The 19,862-nt window shown below is 56.4% G+C and overlaps 1 protein-coding gene across 3 annotated transcripts in view; it reads left to right on the top strand.

The window, feature by feature from the left end:
* Nucleotides 1–19,862, top strand: part of SDK2 (sidekick cell adhesion molecule 2) — a 257,675-nt gene that overhangs the window by 105,414 nt on the left and 132,399 nt on the right. For all 3 annotated transcript variants that reach the window (XM_058284650.2, XM_058284651.2, XM_058284649.2), the window contains exon 2: nt 16,598–16,757. In XM_058284650.2, coding sequence (XP_058140633.1) covers nt 16,598–16,757 — 160 coding nt within the window. The remainder of the gene's footprint in view (nt 1–16,597; nt 16,758–19,862) is intronic.

Here is a 19,862-nt window from a genome sequence, read left to right as displayed (position 1 = left end):
TTATTTATTTATTTCTCTCCCCCCCACCCCCACCCCAGTTGTCTCTTCTCTGTGTCTGTTTGCTGCATCATCTTCTTTGTCCTCTTCTGTTGTCGTCAGTGGCATGGGAATCTGTGTTTCTTTTTGTTGCATCATCTTGTTGTGTCACCTCCCTCTCTGTGTGGGCAGCGCCATTCTTAGGCAGGCTGCACTTTTCTTTCGCACTGGGTGGCTCTCCTTATGGGGTGCACTCCTTGTGCGTGGGGCTCCTCTACATGGGGGACACCCTTGCATGGCACAGCACTCCTTGCGTGCATCAGCACTGCGCATGGGCCAGCTCCACATGGGTCAAGGAGGCCCAGGGTTTGAACTGTGGACCTCCTATGTGGTAGACGGACGCCCTAACCACTGGGCCAAGTCTGCTTCCCTCTTGAGCCTCTTGATAGGTTCAAGAGGTGGACTGGCAAACTCAGTGAAGGCAGAAGGAGCAAGTTCTAGAATGGGGGGAGAGGCCACCTGGAGAACAGTTCCTGACCTGACATTGAGTGCGTTGACCTGAGGGAAGGGGGACCTGAGAGTTGCAGAGAGGCCGAGGAGGTGGTGATGGGGCTAAGGAGGGCAGAGATGAAGTGTCCTGGCTGCCCTCCACCTGCCACTCAGGCCACTCCACCAGTCCCGGTTCCCGCTCTTTGGCCACTCCATCTTGCCTTCTCATCCATCCTCTTGACAATCTTGCTTGGGTCTCTTTTGCACCACATATTTTATCCCTTGTCACCAGCCAAACAACCCTATTATATTAATTTATTGTTCTTTCCGGTAACTTGTAGCCTTCCTGTAAACTCCCTCCTTCCCTTGAGGGGTTTGTCCTTTGCCAAACCACAGCTCCTGGCCCTGGGCGTGGCTAGATGGTGAAAAACAGTCTCCTGGGACCCTCCTGGCCTCAGCGCATCAAGGACCCCTTCTGGGTCCCCCCTTCTCATATCAGGTCTCACTTGAGGCAACTGTCCCACACTGCTGGTGACAAGACCCCTACTCAGTGTGCCTTCTTACCTAGGATGTCACCTCTCACTCCTCAGTGCCTGGGAAGGGGTGGGCACAGACAAACCTGAGCATGACCGAAAGGGAAAATGAAGCCTAAAGAAGTAGCCTGCCTTGCCCTAGGTCCCAAGGTCCCAGGGGAAGAAGGTCTCTTAAGAACAGTCCCCAGTCTCAGTGCATGATGTACAAGATGGTTGGCCTCTGCCAGGGACCTCCCCCACTTTTTCCAAGCAATCCCGGGCCAGCCCATATCCATGAGGAACAACGGAGAAGATGGACGTGGGGTCCCTGCCTCTCTGAGACCCGGGTGTGGAGGAGGATGGAGCACCCAGAAGTGGCTCCCCTGCTTTCCATCCCACTTTCAGTGATCTAGTGTCAGGATCGTGGGCTTTGGAGACAGGCCTGCCATCAAATCCCAGTGCTCATGCTAGCCACCCGTGCAGCCTGGGGAAGCCACTTCAGCTTCCCCGCCTGCACAATGGGCGTCATACCTCCTGGGCTCAGGGCCACACACTAGCCGGGCCTTCCTAAATGTGGGCAGAGGTGGAACCTCAGCCTGTGGCCACCAAGGGCCACTTCTCCAGCCAAGGAGAGGATCAGCAAGTATGTGACTCCCACATCACTCTCCCTGGGTGGGGGTGCCCTTGCGGGAGAAAAGAGGGGCACAAGGAACATCTCATCCTCTCCCTGAGCCCATGACAGTCAAACATCCCACCCACCCCTGAACCCCAATCTGCCGAGGATGTGCATCGACCTTCCTTCTGAGACAGAAGAGACCAGACACACCAGGGGAGCACGCCTGCCTGCGGGGGTGGGAGGTGGAGGGGCCATGCTGCACTCCTTCCCAGAAAGGCTCAGCTTCCGGGGAATGAACTGGAAACAGCCATCAATCGCACCGCTGCCGCCTGCCAACATGCCAGTCCTGCGGTTGGTGGGCTCTCCCCCGTGCAGGATGTCGTCAGTTGCCGTTCACCGAGGGTGGGCTGCAGAGCGGCCGGCCAGGCACGCCGGGGTCGGGAGGGCAAGTGGAGGACCATGTTTGACGTGGCCAATGAGCACAGGAAGTGACAGGCCGCGGAGGGTCTCAAGAGAACCCCTCCCTTCATTCCTTCCTCCGTTCTTCCATTCATCCCCTCTTTCATTCAACATTTGTCAAGCTCCTGAAATGCGCAAGACATCGGTTTGGGGCTGAAGGTATGGAAATGAGAGCAGCACCTCTCCAATGTTTAGAGTCCAGCAGGGACTTCAGAAGTTTGGCGTATTGCGTGGGGTCACGGATGTGAGGCTAGATGTGCGTGGGCTCAGTGAGCGTGCCACGGGGGCTCCCTTCTACCAGGGGGCGTCTGCAAAACCTTCCTAGAGGAGGAGGCTCTGCTCCATGCTGACTCTTTTTTATTTTTAGATTGGTTTTATTTCTTCCCCTCCCCTCCACCCCTGTTTCCCCCGTTGTCTGCTCTCTGTGTCCATTCACTGTGTGTTCTTCTGTGTCCGCTTGTATTCTCATTAGGCAGCTCCGGCAACCAATCCTGGGAACTTCTGGAGTGGGAGGGAGGCAATTACTCTCTTGCGCCACCTCAACTCCCTGTTTGCTACATCTTGTTATTTTCTCTCCTCTGTGTCTCTTGTTGCGTCGTCTTGCTGCGCCAGCTCTCCATGTCGGCCAGTACTCCTGCGAGGGGTGGCTTTCCCGTGCTGGGCGGCATTCCCACACAGGGCAGCACTCCTGCACGGGGCGGCATTCCCGCATGGGCTGGCGCTCCACGTGGGCCAGTTCGCCCTCACCAGGAGGCCCTGGGCATCGAACCCTGGACCTCCTGTTTGTTAGACGGGAGCCCAGTTGGTTGAGCCACATCTGTTTCCCCATGCTGACTCTTTATTGGGGCCAGAGGCATGGTCGGCCTCCACGAAGAGCACCCCAAAGCCCGAAGCCCTCACTGTATCTGGAGGGCAGCCCAGGCTCTCCTGGGGGGCAGAGACCATCCTAGCAGAAGTCAGCATTCTCAGGATAGCCCAGGAGCCGAGCTAGACCTGGAAGAGGACAGTGGTCATCAGTTAAGCCCCTGTGCCCATCTACCAGATGGGAAAAATGAGGCCAAGGACTGTCGAGTGAGACAAGGTGAACAAAAGCTGGGCTCAAACCCTCCCTTAAACTCCTCTGCCTCAGTTTCCTTATCTGCTAATAAGGGGGATTGGTCAGAGCACGCCCTACCAAGACTTCCCGCTTGGGATGCTAGATGCTGTGCGCGTTAGGGGCAGAATTGCATCCGAGTCTCCAGCCTGGTCTCCCAGGCCAGTGGAGATGCTGGGGCCACCAGGCCTGCGCTCCCATTGGTAAGAAGTTTCTCATCTCTCTGTCCCTCTCATTTTCCCTGGAATCAGCTGCTGGGCCCAGCCTCCCCCAGTGAGGGACCCGATTAGATCTGGGGACAGGGCACTGAGGGAGGGAAGCAGGGGATCTGCTGCCTGCAGAGGAGGCCGCCGACCCCTGACCTCCCCGGGTGGACAGCCATCCAGGGCTCAGTGGTGGAGGCCAGTACCATCGCCTTCTCCTAAGCCTTCCGTTCGGCTGCCTTCATGCATAACAGATGTGTCCTGGGTTTTCAAAGTGACGGAGCCGAGCGACAGGGCAGGGCTCAGTGGCAGGTTCTTGTGCCACGGTAAGGAAGGCAGCCCCTGGCAGAGGGGTCTGCACCTGTCCTCCACCCCTCTCCACCCCCCAGAGGCCTCTGCCTCCCCCACAGGTGGCCAGGAGGCCATCCAGAGAGGCCAGCTGCCAGCAGGGCACGTGAACAGGGCAGCCAGGCAGCTGCAAGCTGGGCTGGGGGTCAGGATAGCCCATGCCCACCCTCACTCTTCCCCCGCGTTTCCGCCCAGCCCTTGAGCTCCCCGGGCTGCCTGCTCTCCTTGGGGCAACTCCTTCCCAAGCAGCACGCTCCAGGATGGCCTTTGATGACGTTGGGTTTGCTGAAGGAAGCCAAGAAACTGGCTCTTCCTGTGCTCTTGGGAAGCGGCTCACCTCTCCGAACCTCAGTTTCCCCTTCTGTGAAATGGGACTATTAATTGTTCCTACCCTGGAGCTTGGCCAGGTGGGTAAGAGAATATTTCTATGACACGGGGCCCTGGCCTGGCTCAGAGTCAGGCCTGGGGACCAAGCCCCAGCCAGGCGTTTCCTTACTGGCTTTTTAAAGTTCTGTCGTACTGAATCCTAACAAAACCCAGCAAGGCAGGTGGTGGTGGATTCCCAGTGTGCAGGTGAGGTGACTGCAGCTCAGCAAACCTGGGGGGCCGGCCCAGGGCCAGGCAGTTGGTGGATTCAGCTGTGGGGTTCAAGCCCCCATCTGTCCAAGGCTTTCATCCTCCTTCCAAATGGCCTGTAAAGGGAAGCGGACTTGGCCCAGTGGTTAGGGCGTCCGTCTACCACATGGGAGGTCCGCGGTTCAAACCCCGGGCCTCCTTGACCCGTGTGGAGCTGGCCCATGCGCAGTGCTGATACGCACAAGGAGTGCCCTGCCACGCAGGGGTGTCCCCCATGTAGGGGAGCCCCATGTGCAAGGAGTGCGCCCCAGAAGGAGAGTCGCCCAGCGCGAAAGAAAGTGCAGCCTGCCCAGGAATGGTGCCGCCCACACAGAGAGCTGACACAACAAGATGACGCAACAAAAAGAAACACAGATTCCCGTGCCGCTGACAACAACAGAAGCAGACAAAAAAGAACACACAGCAAATGGACACAGAGAACAGACAACTGGGGTGGGGGATGGGTGGGGGAGAGAAATAATTAAAATAAATCTTAAAAAAAAAAAACGGCCTGTAAACGTGGACAGTGGCAGAGGCCAAGGGCACCCTTGGAACTAGGAGGCTTTTAGTTCTGTCCCCATCCTCTGCCCCATTAGGCTGGTTGGAAACCCGCCCCCTCTATGCCACAGAGCAGGCCCAGGGCACACAGGAGGTGCTGATGGGGAGAAGAGGCTGAGGCTGGAGCCAGGTGACCCTTAGGGCAGGGAGGGAGCCCAGGGGGTTCCCCTGGGGATGGATGGGACTGGGAAGGGCCCTGCCCCGGTTTTACCTTCAGGTGGGAGGAGGGGCAGCTGTGACTGGGCCCCTGCCTGCTCTGCCCAGGGCCCCTGCTCCTGAAACTGTCCTGGGCCTGCCCAGCGCACAGGGGCCCATCTGCCCGAGCCCCTTGGCAGCCCCCCCAGGAGGCTGTCCCACCTCAGGGACTCCCTGCCAGGCTCCAGGCAAGCCCCAGCTCTCTGAGCCACATGATCTGGAGCTTCCGGGGCAGACAAAGGAACACTGCTGATCAGAGTGGGCAGGAGATCCGAGACCTCCCTCTAAAGTGGGAAGAAGAGAATGTGGCCCCTGGACTCGGCCCAGCCAGGGGCGGTGGGCTGCCTGTCCCCGCAGGAGTGCCAGAGCCGGGAAGGGGCCGGGATGGCGGTGGCGGCGGGGCAGGAGCTGAGCAGCCTGGCCTGGGCAGATGAGGCCTGTTTGCCTCCAGACTGGGCTGGGCCTCGGGGTGGGTGACACCAGGAGAGGGGGCTGGCACAGGCCCCCGTGCAGCGACTTGGGGGTGGGGGCTCTGAGAGACACAGTGAGCGGAGGCCTGTTTGTAATCCAGCCTGGAAATTGCTCGGGGCCTCTAACTGCCGAGAGGACCAGGGAGCCGCGTGGTGTTGTTATTTATAATAAAGCACCGAGGTGCCTGCCGGGGACTGCAACGGGCTGAGTGCTGCATGCGGGATGGACGGCAAATTTAACTCCAATTTTCTGCTCCGCAGTCTTTGTTACACGCCACAGAGCGCCGGTACAAGGGGTCACCCGCCTGAAGAAGGCGTGTCTTTCCTGGGCGCCAGCAGCGCCTCGCTGCTTTGTTTTCCTCCCTTCAGGCACCACGGACCCCTGCCCTGTGGCCCACACACAGCGGTGGCCTGGGAGGGCATCAGCCCAGCAGGGAGGCGGCCGTGGGTTTGAAGCCCAGCTCTGCCTTTGCCTGGCCATATGACCTCGCGCCTCCGCCTGGGAGCTGCTGCTGAAAAAGAAGAGGGGCCGGGAGGAAGCTGCGCCCCCTGTGTGGTGGGGAGGGGTCTGTGAGACAAGCAGTGGCAGCGTGGATTCAACCTTTCTTTTCCCTTCTCCCTGGGCTGAGCCACGCTCCCTGTTGACAGGGGTGGGGAGACAGGGCAGAAGCCCCTGCCATTCCCGGGAGCCCCCGTTGGGAGGGTGAAGGCACCTGCTCTCAGCTCAGCGCCGGGTGTCAGATGACGCAACCCAGCTCCGGTCCCCTCCCCAGGCCCACGGGGACGTCCCCTTGTAGGTGGTGACCTCTTGGAAATGGGGCAAAGTCACAGCCTGTAGGGTGGACAAGAGGAGGGAGAGGGTCTCTTCCTTAGGACCTCCAGTCGATGCCTCCTTGCCCCGGGCTGGGTGGTGCCAATGTCGGCCAAGGGGACGGCCCCGAGGCCCCGTGCTGGGGGCTGTCGGAAGCCCTGGGCTTCTGTGGGCCTGTGGGAGGCCACCCTTTCTCCATCCCCAGAGCTCCGGGCTCACAGGACCATCTGGGGAGTGGTCCCCAGCTCACTGGACACCCCCGGGGGTCTGGCAGGTGCCAGATGGGAACAGGTCTCCATGGGCTGCCCAGCCCGGCCGGCAGCTGATGACCCCTGGGGTGCCTTTGGGGAGGCCCTTGTGCTCCGAGGGTCTCGGGTCCCTACTGTAAAGCACACCCTCCCACCTCGGGGTCACCGAGGGGACCAGGGGTGCCATCCGTGCAGCACGTAGAACTTCCTGGGAGGAGTTCCAGGAGCCAGTGCAAATGTTATTAATGCTCCTCTTACAGCCTGAATGAGTCTGAATACACTAAAATGGTAATAGCACCGCCAGGCAAAAAACTTTCTAATCAATAGTAGAAGTTTAATCTCTGAACCCTCCAGCTGAAATGTAAGAAGGAGCTCCCTTCCTCTCTGTTAATTGCAGAATAAACCCATTGGAAATGAGAACCATCTTTTTTCCCCGCAGGCTGGGGTGCTCTGGCATTATTTACCTGCGCAGTGTGGGAAGGGGGCCTTGGCGGGGAGGGGGCCTTGCAGAGGCTACACCAGGTCAAGGTGAGAGATCCCAGCAGCCACCCTGCAGTGGGCGCTTGCTCTGTCCTGGGCACTGCTGTAAGCACCCATCCTTCTCAATAGGCCTATGAGGAAGGCACAGTCGTGACCCCATTTTCCAGCTGAGGGACTGGGTAGAGGGGCCACGGAGCCACTGAGGGGCAGAGCTGGATTCTAACCAGGTGGCCTTGCTCCAGCACCCAGCATGGTCATAAGCCCACTCCCTCTGCGACCTTGCGGTGTCAGAGCCAGAAAGGACCTTAGACGCCCCTCGCGTGGTCATCCCCCAACACGGAAGTGACTGGCCAAGTTCAGCAACAAGTTCACTTGTCCCCTCTTGCATTCCTGGGTCCAGGCCCTCCTGCCTGCCAGGCTCAGGGTGAGGCTGTGGGACCAGGAAGGTGAGGGAGCCCCTGGTCCTGTCTTCCAGCAGATGACATGCTGTCACCGGGATCCCCACACACGGCTGCGATGCCCATGCCACCGTAACCTCAAAAGCCTGTGGTGGGGACCGGTTGAGCACCTGCTTCCCATGTACAAGGTCCCAGGTTTGATTCCCAATACCTCCTAAACAGACAAACAAACAAAAACCCAACTGTCGTTGGGGAGCAGATAAAGCTCAATGATTGAGCACCTGCTTCCCAAGTACAGGGTCCTGCATTCAATCATCCCCGGTACCTCCTGAAAAAAACAAAGTCTTTGGGATGCAGGGAAAGGACATAGGAAAGGACAGGGGACACGCTATCTGAGCTTTGGAGGGACATGGGCAGGAACTGCCATGGACTGACAACGTACATTTTCTCAGGAAAGAAGGGCTCCCCGAGAGGATGGGACGGCACAAGCAAAGGCCCTGAGCATGGCAGACGCGGCGTGTCTGGGGTGGCCCAGTAAGACAGGCCCTGGGGCTCCCCCTTCCCTGTGCCCTCTGCTCTCTGCCACGTTGTCTGTGGGGAATGGTGCTAATGTTTCTGCACATGATGGCCAAGTCTCGTCTGGCAATGACCTTGACATCCCTTGGCTACCAGGCAAGGCCTTCTCTCATTCATTCACGACGTTTTCCTGAGCACCTTCTGCGCCCCAGGCTTGGCGCCCAGTCCCGGGGCATCTTATGTGACTCCTTTTTCCCTCCGTCAGCTTCGGCTGGAGGGACAATGGCTGGGCCGAGGCCCGAGGAAGGCCGGGCGGTGGGCTGGAGGCTCCTTCCCCAGGCTGGGCCCCTCCACCCGCCTCGGATTCCCCAGGGCCATGTCGGCGCTCGGTCCCGCCGGCTGCCCTGGTGGCCAGGGCACCCCTAATCAGATTAGATGTGTATTCTAGCAAATTGATGATCCGTTCCATTAGACGCTTTTTGAACACGCTTTTCTGAGCGAGAAATCCATCCGACAGCAGCTGCGGAGGCCGCAGCATAATTGATCGTCTCACCCTCCCAGGCCCCGACGTCAGAAGGCGCCTGGCTCCTGAAGGTCACTGGTGAGGATGAGATTAAGGAAGGCGAGAGCCTTCTTTCCTGGCTAATGAAGCACTTGGCATGCAGGCAGCACTGGGGCCCGGAGTGGGCCAGGCATCTGGCAGGAGACGAGGGAAGACAGGGGATGGGCATAAATTAGCATCTCATTTGTGGGAGCAGCAGTGGGAAGAAGGGGAGGCCAGAGTTGGGGGGGGGTGCTGCAGTGGCCCCGCTGGCAGGCAGGCCATGGCGGGCGCAGGGCGGGAAGGAAGGAGAGCAGCTGGGAAGCCTGATGGCTGGGGCCGTGGCCTTTGTCAGCATCTAGAGAGCGCCTGCCAGCTGCGGGCAGTGCGTGTCTCCTGGAGAGGCAGGGGCCCAGCAGGGCCATGTCAGCCTCTTCCCGAGTCCCCAGTGAGAGCAGCCCCAAGCTTGTCATCTCTCCTACCTGGATTTAGGTGCATGAGGGACCTACAGTTGCACAAATCCAGGCAGACTTTGTGCAAACCCCGCCGTGGCTTGGGTTTATCCACCCCAGGCCTGGAGCCCACTTGGAGTGGCCTTGAGGGAGCTGAGTTTAGAAGGTTCAGATTTGGGACATTGGGGAGACTGGGAGCTCCTTAAGAGGTATGGCTCTGAAACAGAGGAAATGGGAGGATCATCAAAACACCCCCTGCTCTCCTTCCCCCATGCCTTCCTATCTGATCACCTCCCAAGGTTTGTGTGGCAGAATGGGGCAGTCTCTGTGTGCCAACCCTGTGCTTGAACTTCACATGCATAAGCTCTTTGGACCCTCCCGGGATTCCTCTGGGGCAAGTGTTTGTATCCATTTTACCGGGAAGACAAGGAAAGCTCTGGAGATTAATTTGTTCAAGGTCAGACTTTAGTTAGCAGGGGAAAGGGATTTCAGCCCCGTTTTTCTTCTCCCCCTGGGACCCTCAAGCCAGACCCCTGGGGAAGGGCGGTCCCTCGGGGCTTTATTGGTGAGCTCTGGGGTGGGGTGCCCAGCTCAGGGGTGGGGTGCCCAGCACCGGGCCTTGTGGGTAGACTCTGCCTGGTTTCCTTGGCCTCCGTGCCTGCATTCTCTTCCTCTTCTGGCCTGTTCGCCTCCTTTATGTCCAGGCTTCGTCCTCGGCACCCCACGAGCCCATCCCTCTGAAACTGCCTCCCTCTGGGCAGGCCGCGGCCTGCTCCTTCCTAGCCAGACCCCTTCCTCCCCACCCCCGGCTCTGGGGCCATGACATTGGACGCTGGAGCAGGAGCAGCACCTCCACCCAGCGAGGCTGCAGGTTGGGGTGTGAGGGCTGCCGTGGCTTGGGGATGCCACGTGCCAACGCCGGCAAGCCCCAAGCACTGGAATCTGTCAGATCCAGGTTTGTGTCTGTGTGTCTGAGTCAAATCACCAGACGGCTCTGAGTGTCACTTTTCTCTTATGTAAAATAGGGGCAGGGGTGGTCCTTTTCTTGAAAAGGTCCCATGAGGATTAACTGAGACAATGGGTGGAAAGTGCTTCATTTATAGAAAGTTAGATGTGTGGAATGGAACAAAAACAGCAGGGGCAGCAGCGGCAAAAAAATGAAACTGTGGGCGCAGATGAGGTTTGGTGAGACTCCCCTGACCTAGCTGCTCTGACCCAGGGCTCGGCCAGTTTAGGGGTGTCCTACGGGCACAGCAGGGTCTGGGGGCGGTGAGAAGTTTGCAAGCCTAGGGATCCCAGCCTCCCACCCCACCCCCAGGCACTCCAGGCAAGCTGGCAATGGCTGAGCAGTCAGTCTGGGTCAGGCAGGGAGCAGCTAAGAAAAGGGTTTTTTGATGTTCAAAGCTAAGAAGGGACCCTGTCCAGGCTCATGCCCCTTGATGCTGGCTCCAGGGGACAGACGGGCCTCTTTCGGCCACTTAGGAGTAGGGAGAGGCCTTCGCCCCAGCCAGCTTCCCTGCCCAGCAGGCCAGGGCTCGGCTCCTGCTCCAGGGGAGGTGCTGTTCCCAGGCCAGCGCCAGCTGGGAAGTCAAATTCCCCAAGAGATGGAGCAGTGAGATGGAGGGGAGCTGGGTGGACTCCAAGAAAGAGGGCATTATTGTGCGGGGGCCGAGGGGAAAGGCAAAGATGAAGCAGTTGAGATTAGCCTCTGTGTGAGACCAATTTGCCTGGAGCCTGGAGTCTGAGGGTGACAATGGGGTTATTTAGTGGGTGTATCAAGGAAAAACTGCAGTCGGGAGACCCTTGACCTGCCATGGGAAATTAGAAGGAAGCCCGGACCAAGACCGCAAGCTGCCTCTGCGGGCACCTCTTCCCTCAAGGGGCTCAGGCTCTGGGGATCCAGGCACCCAGCCATGCGACACCCCCGCTCGAATCACACGCAGAGGGGGCCCATCTTACCGGCCCACCCTGCACGTGTATGTGCATATATGGAGATGAATACCTATATCTGATTATAGGTAAGTCATCAATACCTGGGCCGGTGTAATAGGAAATTTACAGAAGGTGAAAAGTGAGTCTCCCACCCCAGCCCCCAGCCATCCTCCTCTTCAGGTGCGTCACTGGGGCGTTTCTTACAGAGCCTCCTAGAAAAAACCTCTGCCTGTACAAGCAAATATACTTTTATACTTAAAAAAAAAAAGAGAAAACCACATCTACACAAATGGTAGCAATTATGTGCCTAACTTGCAACTTGCTTTTTGCGTTCAGTAGTAGTTGTCAGAAGGGGATGTGGCTCAAGCCATGGGGTGCCCGCCTACCACATGGGAGGTCCCGGGTTTGGTTTCCGGTGCCTCCCAAAAAGAAGATGAAGAGACACAGAGCAGACAGCCAGCGCAGACAGCAGGGTGGGGATGGGGGAGAAGAAATAAATAAATCTTTTTTTAAAAATCCTCTTATCTACCAAAGCAAAATAAAGACATTGCACCAACTGGGTTTTAAAAAAGGACTCAAAGAGCCGTCTGGAGCCATATTCTGCAGGGAATTCCATTGGTTAGGGGTGCTGTCATTTCTTAACCACTGCCCTCTTGATGGACATTTGGGTCATCTCAAAGCTTTTGCTGTTACAAATAGTACCTTTAGGAAATGCTGTCATTGAACGCAGACACAAGGGTATCTGTGAAGGATAAATTCCTTGGCAAAGAACCGGTGGATGGCAGGGTGCTTGCGTTTTAGCTTTCATAGCTATTGCCAAATTGTTTTCTAAAGCTATTGTACCATGCTCTCTTCCCCCAAGCTGTGTATGAATGTGCCTGCCCCTTTGCAAGCTGGCCAGCTGTGATTATTATCAAACTTTTAGATCTTGGCCAATGTGATAGGAAAACAAACAACCCCTTATCTCATCGAGTTTTCGTTTTCCTTTCCCTTATCTTGAGGTTGGGTAGCTTTGCCTAAGTTCCAGAGTCATTTGTAATTCCCTTTTGTGAACTGTTCATATCCTTTGCCCATTTTTCTGTTGGTTTGTTAATCTTTTTCCTATTGATTTGTGGGAATATCTTTTATATCAAGAAAATTAGCTCTTTGCTCATGATAAGAATTTCAAATATCTTGCCCACAGTGTGTCATTTGTCAATTCTCTTTATGTTTTTTCCCCCATGCAGAATTTTTATATGTCAAGCTGCTTTATGGCTTTCTGGATGTTGTGCAGTGTTTAGAAAGTATTTCATGAGTACTTCATGCCACCAAGATTTTTTAAAAATTTTAATGGCTGTGATTTTTTTTCTAATTCTTTTAGAATTTTGTGTTTAAAACATTGACCCACCTAGCATTTATGTTGAGGCACAGTGTGAGGAAGAGATTCAACTTTATTGTTTCCCTAAGTAGCTCACTAGCTATTCCAAAACCATCTGTTGAATAATTGATCTTTTCCCCACTGATTTGAAATGCAACTTTCATCATAGATGAAATATTCCCATATGCCTTCCGGTCTATCTTTAGACTCTCCAGTCTGTTCCTTCACTGTCTATTCATACGAGAACACGCTGTTTTAATTATAGCAACTTTATAATATAGTTCAATATCTCATGACACGGGTCTCCCTTCTTGCCGTTTTTTTTTTTTTTTACAGGATTTTCTTGGCCATTCTTTTTTTTAATGTTAACATTAGAATCAATTTCGTCTAATTGAAAAACGAAAAATTCTTGGGGTATGTGCGTGGTTTTGAAGGTGAAGAAAAGTTTCAGAGAATGATTTCCTTATAATGTTGATGCCATCTACAGTTTCTCTTCCATTCTTGGGCATCTCTTTCCCTCTGAAGTGGTGACTAACAGGGCCGTTGTATACAGTTGTTCAGGTTGCACACTACACAGTCCTAGGACTAATGCTGAGGGGAGCTGCTGCCCACTGCCAATACAATCTGAGCTATTTGCTTCAGGGTAATCTGCCCATCTCCATATTTGATCAATAATAATAGTAGCAATAGCAGTTACCTCCCCTGTAGCATGTGCTGGGCCTTGTTCTAAGCACTTTGTGTTTATTAATAATCCACATTACAAATTTATCCCCAATTTAAAGTTAAGGAAACTGAGGTACAAAGAGGTTAAGTAACATGTCCAAGGTTGATGATTTCTGTGGCCACTTGTGCATTTGTGGTACAGGGCTCCGTTCCAGCACCTAAGCACATGCACACGGACACACAGATACAGATACACACACACGTGCACACAGATGCACAGAGGTGCACACACACCTAGAGCATGCACACGGACACACAGATACAGATACACACACACGTGCACACAGATGCACAGAGGTGCACACACACCTAGAAGCATGCACACGGACACACAGATACAGATACGCACACACGTGCACACAGATGCACAGAGGTGCACACACACCTAGAAGCATGCACACGGACACACAGATACAGACATGCACACACATACACACAGATGCACAGAGGTGCACACACACCTAGAGCATGCATGCAGACACAGACACGTACAACTCTCCGCCAGTTTCTTTCTTGATCCCCATTCATGTGCTTTTCCTCCTTTGCACATATCCTCCCCCAGCCCCTGCACTCCTACTTTCAGATGAGGGCAGACCTGCAGAAGGAAATGATTATTCTCAGTCCGGGGCAGGGCCTCTCCCAAGATCCTGTACCCAGAGGCAGGGCCCTTTTAGGAGGCAGGTGACTGAACATGAGGCTCGAGGCCGGGAGGAGGAGCCACCTTTCCAGGCTGGAACCTTAGCCTGCCCCTTGCAGCACCACAGGGATAACACGAAGATGAGGGATGAAAAGCACCCAGCTTGGGGCCTGCACCCACTGTGGGACCTGTACACACCATGGGGCCTGCACCCAGCTCAGGGCCTGCACCCACCACAGGGCCCATACCCCCCAAGGGGCCTGCACTCACCACAGGGCCTGCACCCAGCTCAGGGCCTGCACCCACTATGGGGTCTGTACCCAGCTCAGGGCCTGCACTCAGCTCAGGGCCTGTACCCAGCTGAGGGCCTGCATTCAGCTTGGGACCTGCATCTAGGTTGGGGCCTGCACCCAACTTGGGGCCTGTACCCACCATGGGGTTTGCACCCACCACGGGGACTGCATCAGCTCAGGACCTGCACCCAGCATGGGGCCTGCACCCAGCTCAGGGCCCGTACCCAACTCAGGGCTTGCACTCAGTGTGGGGCTTGCATCAGCTCAGGGTCTGCATCCAGCTTGGGGCCTGCACCCAGCAGGTTCTTGGGCCAAGGCAGTTCCATCCCCATCCCCTGCCCCCCAGTTGTATCTCCAGCAGCCACCGGAATGACCCATCTAAGCAAAAGTACTTGGGCTCCAGGCCGTGCCCCTGGGAAAGCCTGAGGAATGAACTGGCCAGTGTAGGCCTGGGAGCAAATTACCCAGTGAGCGGGTTTACAGAGGCGAGGGTGTCTGGGTGCAGAGTGTGTGTACGTGTGTATGTGCATGCATGGGTGAGTGTGTGTGCGCTTGTGTACCTGTGAGTGTGCACACGTGGTGTGCGTGCAGGCACCAGCACACACACACCCGCCCACCTCTGGCTGCTCTGGTGTGAGTCAGTCCCGCATCCAGGGGATTTAATCACTCGGGGGCTGGAAATGTTATTGTTTTAAAACAAACGAGTGATGACAAGAGCTAACAGAGGGTTTTCTAAAACGGATTCAAAGGGCTCTTGAAAGCTGCTGGAGAATGTGAATGAGCCTTTGAAGTGAGGGCGCGCCCATTTGTTAAGCTGGGAGCAGGGCTGGCTGCCTGGCAAGTTGTTTCCTTGCCATTTCCCTCTGCAAATGGGTGCTCTCCGCAGAGGGGGTGGCCGGGCCCCAGAAGCAGCGGGTGGTGGTCGCTTCCCCCCAGTCTGCGCTTTAAGAGTGGTGCCTTAAGCTGTTTTTAAGGCAACACGTACAGACAACGGCACTAAGGCTGACGGCAAGGGGCGCAAGTCAACAGTGGGAACAAGGCGACTGAAGGGGTCAGCCGGCGAGGCAGAGGGTGGGTGCTCCGGGGGGCTCGCTCTCCCCCCGCCAGCGCTGCCCACCGCAGGCTCGCCCCATGGTGCAGCTCAGTGGCAGGGGTGGGGGTTCAAGTCAGATTCCCTGAAACACCCCTAAGACCTCGGGCGTGGGGGTGCCAGGCATCAGGGCCGGTGGACCTGGATCCCAAACCTATTTGTGCTGGGGCCCGTGGGTGGCCGGGACAGGTTAAAACCAAGTGTGAGAGCACGGGTGCCAGGGTCCCAGGCTCCCCAAGCATCATCCTGGAGTTGGGGGGAGGCCTGGCCCACCCCCTTCTGGGCTCACCCCCTTCCACCCTTAAGCAATCCCCCTGCCAAGCCTTGACGCATGTTCCTTTCTCTCTTCCTCTAGTTTGTTCCATTTCTTAGGCAAAAAGAATGTCTTACAGTTTTCTACCCTCTGGTTCCAGGGGGGCCAGGGCGTGCGGGGGCACCAGCCAGCACTGAAGACAGCAGAGACCCCCTCCCCAGCAGGGACCCCCCCACACATACACACACATACTTTTGTGTTTGGGAAAGAGGGTGCTGTTTGCAGAGCATCAACTCCCAGCTGCGTGACCTTGGGCAGGTTTCTAAGCCCCCTGGGCCTCTGCATCCCCTCTCTAAAATGCGGGTTATAATCCTGTCCAGCCTGCGGTGGCCTCGAGGATTAAATGAGCAGGTGTGAATACCCCTAGAAAAGCCCAGAACATAGCACGGGCTTTCATCTCTGTTGTTATCCTTACCAAACGCTGGTACCTCCCTCCCACCCCCAAAGGGCAGATGTGCTCAGTGCCCACCTTGGAGACCCTCTCCCCCTTCTCCTGTCTCCCCCTATTCTCTCCTCAACCCCACTGTCTATTTTCACTCCCCTCCCCACACTCCTACTGGCCAGAAGGGCAGAAAGTGCCCCATCCCTTGAAGTCTGGGGACTGGGGGTGCGTTCTCGGATGAAGGACAGGGTGGAGGGGTTCGGTCAGAATGAGACTGCAGAAAAGTGTGGCAAAGGCTCCACGTCATCCATCCATCCATCCCCCCCCCCCAAACCTGGGCAGTAATGCTTCTTCTCCCAGGTGTAGACAAATGGGGAGACTGAGGCAGGCTGGCCCAGGGCCAAAAAGGAGGGGCAGGCAGCCCAGCAGTGGAGGGGATGCAGGTGCTGTCCCCACCCCGGATGAGCTCTGCTCTCAGTGCCTTTAAGGGGTTTCCTTCAGCCTTGGACACAGGACACCTGCCACCACCTACAGCTTTTGTCAGTCCACTTCCCTATTTTCCTTCTTCCTTCCTGGAGAAACAAAGGCTATGGAATGGATGGGAATCCCAAGTGGGGCGAGAAAGCAGATGGCCGGGCGTGGGGGTGGCAGCAGAAGCAGACAAGCCTGTGTGGTCCCGGGAGAGAGGGCCTGTGAGGAGGAGGGAAGCAGATGTGGAGGCCTGGAGTCCAGACAAAGCGCTGGAGTCAGCTGGGCCCAAGGTCACATCCTTCCCAGCCAGGTGACCTAGGGCATGGTACCTGGCTGTACCTGGCCCGTCCCGCCTAGGGGCCTCAGGGGATTGCATGAGCAAGTGATGACCGGTGGCTGTTCATCCCTGTCTCCCGCAGATGACGTGTCCCCGTATTTCAAGACGGAGCCGGTGCGGACCCAGGTGCACCTGGAGGGGAACCGCCTGGTGCTCACGTGCATGGCCGAGGGCAGCTGGCCGCTGGAGTTCAAGTGGCTCCACAACAACAGAGAGCTGACCAAATTCTCCCTGGAGTACAGGCAAGCTGCCCCTCCCCTCCCCTTCCTCCTGGCCCCCGGATCACGGTGCAGCTGCAGGTGTATCAGAGCTGTGTGGCAGGGATGGCCTTGGTCACAGGTTCCCCCTCCAGGGTTGCTAGGAGGCTGGGGTGACAAAAGTGGGGCCAGTGGCAGCCCTGGCCCAAGTGTGAGAAGCCCTCATCCCACTGAGCCCACCAGAGGGTGGCTGGGTGATAGGCCAGAGACTCTGACCAGACAGGTGGGCTCATGGGACAGTGGGTGGGTCAGAGCCGGTGACTGGGGATGGAGACCTCACTCCTGGCATCTGTGGCCATGGCCATGGCTGTAGCCAGAGCCCCTTCCTTCCCTACCCGCTGAGAGGAACTCTGCTGATCTCCAAGGGTCTTTATTGGAGGGCCTGGGGCCAATGGGGGGGGGTACAGGTGGCACCCTGGGTGTGAAGGTGGAGCCCCTCCCCACAGGGCTTTGAGCTCACCTGGGTTGCTCCCATGCACGGGGGCCCAGGGCTGGGCTGACCTCCCCCAGGACACTGGCAGGAAAGGAGGGGCTGGAGAGAGGGCAGGGCCTTGGCAAGGGCAGCCTGGCAGCAGAGGCCACCCCCCACGCCCAGCTTGGGCCCCAGCTGGTCCCGGGGGCCTCCCCCTCCCTCCAGCTCTTGTCCTCCCCTCACTGCCATTTCTCTGCCTCCCTGCCCCTGTCCCTGTGGCTGGTGATTAATCCTGGGGCCTGATGTGCATAATCGGTTTTGTTGGGGAAACAGGATTGTCTTGCCCTGGGGATCTGCCACCAGGGACTCGAATGCAGATGAGAGGAGGGGGTTTAATTGCTTGAGGACCTGCGCTTCCCAGATGAGCATGCTTGCGTTTGAGGTGACCCCTGCCCCTCCCCCACCAGGGTTCCTTCTGTCCAGGCCTCAGAATGGGTTGGCTGGTCTGGAGCGTGGCCACCCATGTAGAGGAGGGAGAGGCCAGAGCAGGAGGCCTCTATCCTTGGCCTTCTGAGGACGGTGAGAAGCCTGGGCCAGGGAGAAGGAGGTCCTCCGGTGTGGCCACTCTGCGTCTTGGGTTCTCTAGGGAGCCCACGAGGAGAGCGGAGGGGCTCCCTGTGTAGCCCCTGGGGTGGCTTTCATTTAGAGGACCAGGTTGACTGCAGCCTGGCACCCTAGGGGCTGCTTTGACAGTGTCTTTGGGGAGCCCCTGTATCCCTCTTGGAAGACAGACATGCTCGGATGGAAACACCCAAGAATCTGTGAGTGGCGTCCTACGAATAGAGGTAGTGCCGGGGCCTCACGGCCTGCCTTGACTTCCACCAGCAGGGAGCTGGAGGCAGAATCCAGGCAGAGGAGGGCGAGTTCTGCATCTGGTCCAGAGCCTGTCCTTTGGTGCCCTGACACTGCTAGATCCCAAGAGCGGGCGCTGCACAGAGCTGATCCCAGTTCGGCCGAAGGATCAGACTTGCCCAACAAGGGCTGGGCTCCTTCTGGGAATTGTCAGCCCTCTGTCCCTGGAGTCACCCAGGGAGGGGTCGCCGTCCATCTGAGGGTGATGGTAATGATAACAATAATCCTTTAGCGATGACGAAGAATAATTATACGGCAGGCATTATGATGTGCAATCCATGATTGTCTCATTTAATCCTGCCAGCAATCCTGAGTAGGTTCAATTGTTATCCCCATTTTACAGATGAGGAAACTAGGCTTAGAGAAGTTAAATAATTCACCCAGCGTCAGACTGTTGAGCTGGGCTTCAAATTTGTCTGACTCGGAAGCTGGAATTCTTTCCCGGACACCACGCAGCCTGCCCTTTGAGGAGGCCCATGGAGGTGGGCTGCAATGTGTCTTCTAAACAATCTTTTTGCTAACTGTGCTCTGTGAATTCCAGAAAACAAAGCAGAGGGAAGAAAGCAAATATTCTACCCTCCGGCTTTGCTGGGGAGAAGGTATTTAGGGGGAATGCAGGCACCTCTCCTGGGGAAGCCCCGCTCCTTCCCTCCTTACCCCTGAAAGGTGAGCTTACAGGCCTGGAGGCGAGAATGTGCCTGAATGTCCCTTTAATCAAAAACGTTGCTGCGTCCAGAAGGTCGGGTCTGCGCTCCCCACGGGGCCTTCAGAACTCTTTGTGGGATGCTCCTGGTGGCCCTGCCTTACCTCCTGCCCTTCCCACCCAAGGTAACCCACTCACCACCACACTGGGCCACCACAGGTCCCAGGGTTGTCCTGCACTTCCTCTCCTCTGCCCCTGCCCTTGCAATATTGTCCTGGACAGAATCTTCTCTCTCCTTCAAGGCCCAGCTCAAATGCCTTCTCTTGCAGAAAGCCCTTCCTGACAGTGCACATGTCTTCCACTCTCCCTCCCCCTCCTCTGTCCTTCGTGACTGCCCACCCTGCATCCCCTATGCCTTGCTGTCTAATTTTTTTTCTTTTTTTTTTATTGATTTTGTAATAATATTACATTAAAAATATATATATATGAGGTCCCTTTGAACCCTACCACCCCCACCCCATCTCTCCCCCCCCCAGCAACACTCCTTCCCATCATCATGACATATCCATTGCATTTGGCAGGTACATCTTTGGGCACCTCTGCACCTCATGGTCAATGGTCCACATCATGGCCCATACTCTCCTCCATTCCATCCAGTGGGCCCTGTGAGGATTTACAATGTCCGGTGATTGCCCCTGAAGCACCATCCAGGGCAGCTCCATGTCCCAAAGACACCTCCACCTCTCATCTCTTCCTGCCTTTCCCCATACCCATCAGCCATCATGTCCACTTTTCTCAATCCAATGCCACCTTTTCTATGTGGACATTGGATTGGTTGTGTCCATTGCACCTCTATGTCAAGAGGAGGCTCAGATTCCACATGGATGCTGGATGCAATCCTCCCACTTTCAGTTGTAATCACTCTAGGCTCCATGGTGTGGTGGTTGTCCTTCTTCAACTCCATCTTAGCTGAGTGTGGTGAGCCCAATAAGTCAGATTGTAGGTGCTGGAGTCTGTTGAGGCTCAGGACCTGGCTATCACATTGTCAGTCCAGAGATTCAAATCCCCTAAATATATCTTAAACCCCGACACTAACTGCACCTCCAGCACATTAGCATGAAAG

This window comes from Dasypus novemcinctus, chromosome 21 (assembly GCF_030445035.2).
Source record: "Dasypus novemcinctus isolate mDasNov1 chromosome 21, mDasNov1.1.hap2, whole genome shotgun sequence".
Classification (NCBI taxonomy): domain Eukaryota; kingdom Metazoa; phylum Chordata; class Mammalia; order Cingulata; family Dasypodidae; genus Dasypus; species Dasypus novemcinctus.
The sequence above is the reverse complement of the archived record's forward strand: the minus strand, read 5'-3'. Positions and strand labels throughout refer to the sequence as shown.